Raw genomic sequence first — 4935 nt, forward strand, 5'->3', positions numbered from 1 at the left:
ACCCTCAATATCCACATCTATTACAACTCCTCTATGATCCGAAAAAAACCACATCTATCACCTTCACCCTCCGCACAGTAACCGCACAAGGCACGTACATTCCGTCCAACCTCGCCGCATAACCTCGTTTAATGAAGGTGTGCTCTACCATCCCTCCCCCCCCACACACACATCCTTTAACCCCACCCCGGTCAATATATCCCCCAATATACCCAAACACCCCGCACCTCTAGGCTCCACATCTTTACGACGTATCACGCAATTCCAATCTCCGCCTATTATTGCAACATTCGGTAAACCACGTAAAAAATAGACCAGTACGTCCCGAACAAATTTAGTTTTAATACTCACGTCACCCTCAGCCGGGCCATATACACGTACTAAACTAATGGGAACCCTACCCCAGGTTCCATCCACTCTAATTACCCTCCCCTCCCCCCCTTCACTACGCCTTATTATAAACGGGCTAGTTTCCTTTACCAAAATGGCAGCCCCACCTTTCAAACGTGTCGCATGTTCCATATACACATTATAACCACTCATATCCAACTCATAACCAGGCCTAAAATTGTTCCTGTAAGAATACCACATCCACACCAAGTCGCACCAAATACTCATTAAACCACTTAAGCTTCCTCTCAGCTCTTAACCCGTTAATATTTATAGTAAAACACTTGAATTCAACAAATGGGTTTTCCTTTTGTCCCCGGCATTGACTTTGCCCCAGTTCGTTTTGCAGCACCTCTGTCCCTCCCCCCTTTATTGGGAATCGCCTTTGCAATCCCTTGATCCTTGGGTTCACCATTCCCTCTGCTGTACCTCCACCCAAGACTTTCCCAGGGCGTTGGGCAAGAGTGAGCACATAATCAGAATCCGATGATGCTGCAGTCCTCTTTCGTGTCCCGCCCTCCACCTGCATTGACACCTGAAGCACCGTCCTGATGCACCTCCACCTCTACTGCATGCACCTTCAATCCTGTAGACTCACTCGTCGACAAACCGTCATCTCCTGCCATACCTTCATTCACAGCCATCCCCAGAACTAAGCCTGGGTCTTCCTCCTGATCTAGGACCGATTCCCCCAACAAGTCATCCAACGCCTTTACCAAAGATGCCGCCACTTCACCCATATTGGGTAGTCTCCTCTAAAACCTTATGTATGTCCAAAGACTGAGATTCTCCTTGTAGCATTACAACTGGCGATTCGAGCTCCTTTTTCTTTGTCCACCTCCTCACTCCATGACAACCGTTGTTGGGGCGGTGTAGCAAGAGACTGTTCTCGCTCATCGTCTACCTCGCCCACTGGCTGCTGTTGCTGCTGTTGCCGTTGTGCCGGGTACCCACTTCCCACACTGCGCCGCGATGTGGTCATATGACCCACAGCCGACACGTACGTTGTTGCCCCGCATACGTTACATAGACTCGAGTCCGTAATTCCTTCAACACAAGATATGAAGGAATAGGGTGTCGAAGAGTCATTTTAACAGTATATGAACCTTCCAGCGCACCTGCATACGGTCCAGTTGCCCATCTCCCTGCTGTGGCTACATGAACCGTCCCACAAGTACGCAGTTCACTGGTAATATCAAAATCAGTCGCCTCAAAAGACACATTCCTTATTTTCACCCAAGTGTAATGTCGAGATACATCATGGAGTTTCACCGACAAAGCTGTATTAACCGGTATGATGGTCTCCTGATACTTGTCGACCACTGCCTCGTAGACTCGTGCAGACGTGATTTTCACGAAGATTCTTGTCATTCCATTGAGTGCGACACCACTTCTCATTTGCTATACCATAGGTATCGCGCATGATCGCTGGTAATAAATCCATGTTGGATCCCGTGACAGCACCACGGATCATCTCAATGCAGACAGTGTTAATTCTTCTGCTATTCAGCGCCCTGTTGGAGGAAAAAAAAAAGTTTCCACCAACCAACGCTAGGGGCAGCTCAATCAGGTAAACTGCGCAAAAACAAACAGGAGCGTCTGCGCAGCTCGTCCACACGGCTCGGAGGTGATGAGGACAATGACATATCCGTTAGTTAGGCAAAATTCCTGTTACCGTTTGAAGTGTAGATGACATTAAATGGAGAAAGAAGGAAAAAAAAAAAAAAAAAAAAAAAAAAAAAAAAAAAAAAAAAGCAGATGCCCAATTCTATAGTATATTATTGGAGTTACCTCAATCATGGGCAAGCGCTGAACAGGTAGGATTATACAGCTGTTGGGGGGGGGGTGGAATTTAAGGTGTTCCGGCTTTCAGAAAACTGGAGCAGATACAGCTTCTTAGAAAGTCTCACCAGCGTCAAGGAACCTCCGAATTAGTTGCAGGTTAGCTTTTAAAAGTATATGCGTAATTTTGTGTAGTTAGTCTATTCCATCCATTCCTGAAGTTGTTTCACATTTTACTCTAAGTTTGTGGTTGAAAGCCCTTCATCGAACACTTACCTGCCGATTGTAAGGGCTAGAAATATTCTAAGTCTTCCCATACATTGAAGGAATACTTCCAGATCCCAACTATAGTAATAAAAATTAGAGTCTGGAGAGATGAGACAGCCAGCGACTGGATTCTAGAACAGAATAAGTTCGGAGCACTTTCGTTATTTGCCTTTACAGAATGTAACAACGGCAAGCAATTTTGCTTCAAGTGCAAAGATCTAGTAGGCTGGAAAGAGTTTTACCAGGATATATTTATGGGTTTGTCTTAGTTTTTACTAATTTACCAAGACTGACCCTTTGATGTTTAAGGCAAGTCTGCACATTAAATATTTCAGCTTAAGGAAGGTGTGGTTCAATAATTAACTGTTTTATTAATGTTTCTTAGCGATTTCTTTGTATAGTATTTACAAGTGCCAAAGTAGTTTGTCACTTCGGCAGTGGAGTTCCGACACGTAACGAGGTATTAGGCTGCAATTAATAAGGAATTTATGTATACACGCTATTAGAATAAAGCATTTTATTAAGACAGTATCGGCTAGGAAAGTAGGTAATTAAAATGAAGTAACTCAACTAGAAGCGAGTGCCATAACTGCCGCCGACGTAAACAGTGTCCGCTACGGTGCGATATTCAGTGAAGGTTGTGCTTGCAGTGCGCAAGTTCGTCCTTACCAGTGTAGAAGTGTAGGTTAACCTATAAATATAGGAAGTGGGTATAGTACAAATAATTTTTAAAATATTTAGTAATTAATTTAAGAAAACTTCCTTACACTTGAGTGGCAGTAGTGGTGTAGGTAAATTGATTGATGACGTAAGATGTATGGGTGATCGTCACGTGGTCTACCGAGACTTCCGTCACCACCCTGAAGTCAGACTTCACCTCAGTCATTGTCACTGAGGTCGGTCTTAAGACTACAGTGGTCTGGAGGGCAACGCGTTCGTCCACTGGTGTGGCTACAACCTGGAAATGTACAAAGTTTAAGTATACGAGCGAAGATATTTTGTACAGATTTATGTCCACGAACAAACTTACCACGCGAGTGCCAGCAGTGACTGTCTGCACGTTGAAAGAAGTGAGGGTGACTGCCACGCTGTTGAAAGCCAGGTCAGTGAGGGTTACGAAGCGGTCGATCGTCACAATCTGGGTTACTGTTGGGGTAATCAAGAAGCTCAACCTGTTTATTTGACCAGCCACAGACGCTCTGGGAACTGTAATCTGGCCGAAGGTGAAGCCAGCACCTGGACCATCTACGACCCGACTGAAAGCATCACTTATGAATACTGATCCTCTGCCGCCAGCAGGAGCTTGGGGAAGCCTGAAACCCCTTAGATCATTAGAAGAGTCCCCGACTCCACTGGTTGATGCCTCTATTCGAGGACCGCCAATGTTTACAGAGATACTATCTGAAGGGGAAGCATTGCCAGTCAAGTCTGTGGCAAAATTACTTGTAGCACCAAGGACAAGTTGGCCGAATCTGTCGCGAGTGTTTTCAGGTTGTCTAGAAGAAAGATCGTCGATACCAAGTTGAATAGCAGGGGCAATTAATCCAGCATTGGATACGATTCCGTGAAGGATGTTTTCGGAAGTACTTATTGGAGTGAAGCGGTTAGCGGAATTAAGGTTGGTTGTGCTTGACTGACCAAGTTCGGCTCTAGGAAAGTTGACACCGTGATCACTGACAGGGACTCTGGTACTTGGAGGTAGATAAGTGGGCTGTTGGGAGGTAAAGATTTTATTAAAAAAGTAGGAATTAAGTCCTGAACAGATACAGTCTGAAGTAGGGTTAAGCACAAGTAGCATTAATTTAAGAGGCAAAGGGGTTTACCGAAAGCATAGTTTGTATAATACAGAAATTGGTCCACTTATGATCGGGGAAGACATGGGGTAAAAGTTGTTTATTAGTACAAAACGCGAGAGGGGAATGGAATTTACTTTAAAAATACATGAAAACATACTTGAGGCAAGAATTCTCGAGCCCATGTTGAGCACAAGCTCAGGACAAGCACGAGTACCGTCGAAAGACTCATCTACAAATAGAAGAAATATAATGTATTAAAAACTGGGACTAGTACTGAATTAACAGTAGCAGGGTTTTTCAAAGCGAACAATAAAATTGAAACCAAACGCCACACTCACTATAAGAAGTAAAACACTGAAGAGATGAATACGTTAGGAAGGTCGTGAGTAGACTGACTCTCACACTGCTCCTCCCTCACCTCAAAACCTCCCTTATTGATTCGACTATTAAATCCTTCCCTTACACCTTCCTCCAATCGTGCCCTATTAACCCTTATCTCAATAGCTTTATTATAACAGAATATATACACCGAGAAGTTTATGTCTATTAGTGTATATACTCTGAGATTGTAATTGGGCTTGTATTCTAGGGATTTTTATTATATTTTATTTAAAAAAATACAATACATTAAATAAAATTCTAGGGATTACAGTAATCTTAAGTATTGTTGATGAGGTGACATGCAGTCTTAATGACCCTT

The 4935-nt window shown here is 43.7% G+C and overlaps 1 protein-coding gene across 1 annotated transcript; it reads right to left on the minus strand.

The window, feature by feature from the left end:
- Positions 1–2941: 2941 nt before the first annotated feature.
- LOC128706268 (uncharacterized) lies at positions 2942–4722 on the minus strand. Its single transcript, XM_070096243.1, has 5 exons — positions 4574–4722; positions 4393–4464; positions 3470–4150; positions 3207–3397; positions 2942–3130 (listed from the first exon to the last, which is right to left on the minus strand). Exons 2-5 carry the CDS (start codon positions 4462–4464, stop codon positions 3010–3012), a joined length of 1065 nt encoding a protein of 354 aa, XP_069952344.1. The 5' UTR covers positions 4574–4722; the 3' UTR covers positions 2942–3009.
- Between the last annotated feature and the right edge of the window lie 213 nt (positions 4723–4935).

This window comes from Cherax quadricarinatus, chromosome 4 (genome assembly GCF_038502225.1).
Source record: "Cherax quadricarinatus isolate ZL_2023a chromosome 4, ASM3850222v1, whole genome shotgun sequence".
Taxonomy (NCBI): Eukaryota; Metazoa; Arthropoda; class Malacostraca; order Decapoda; family Parastacidae; genus Cherax; species Cherax quadricarinatus.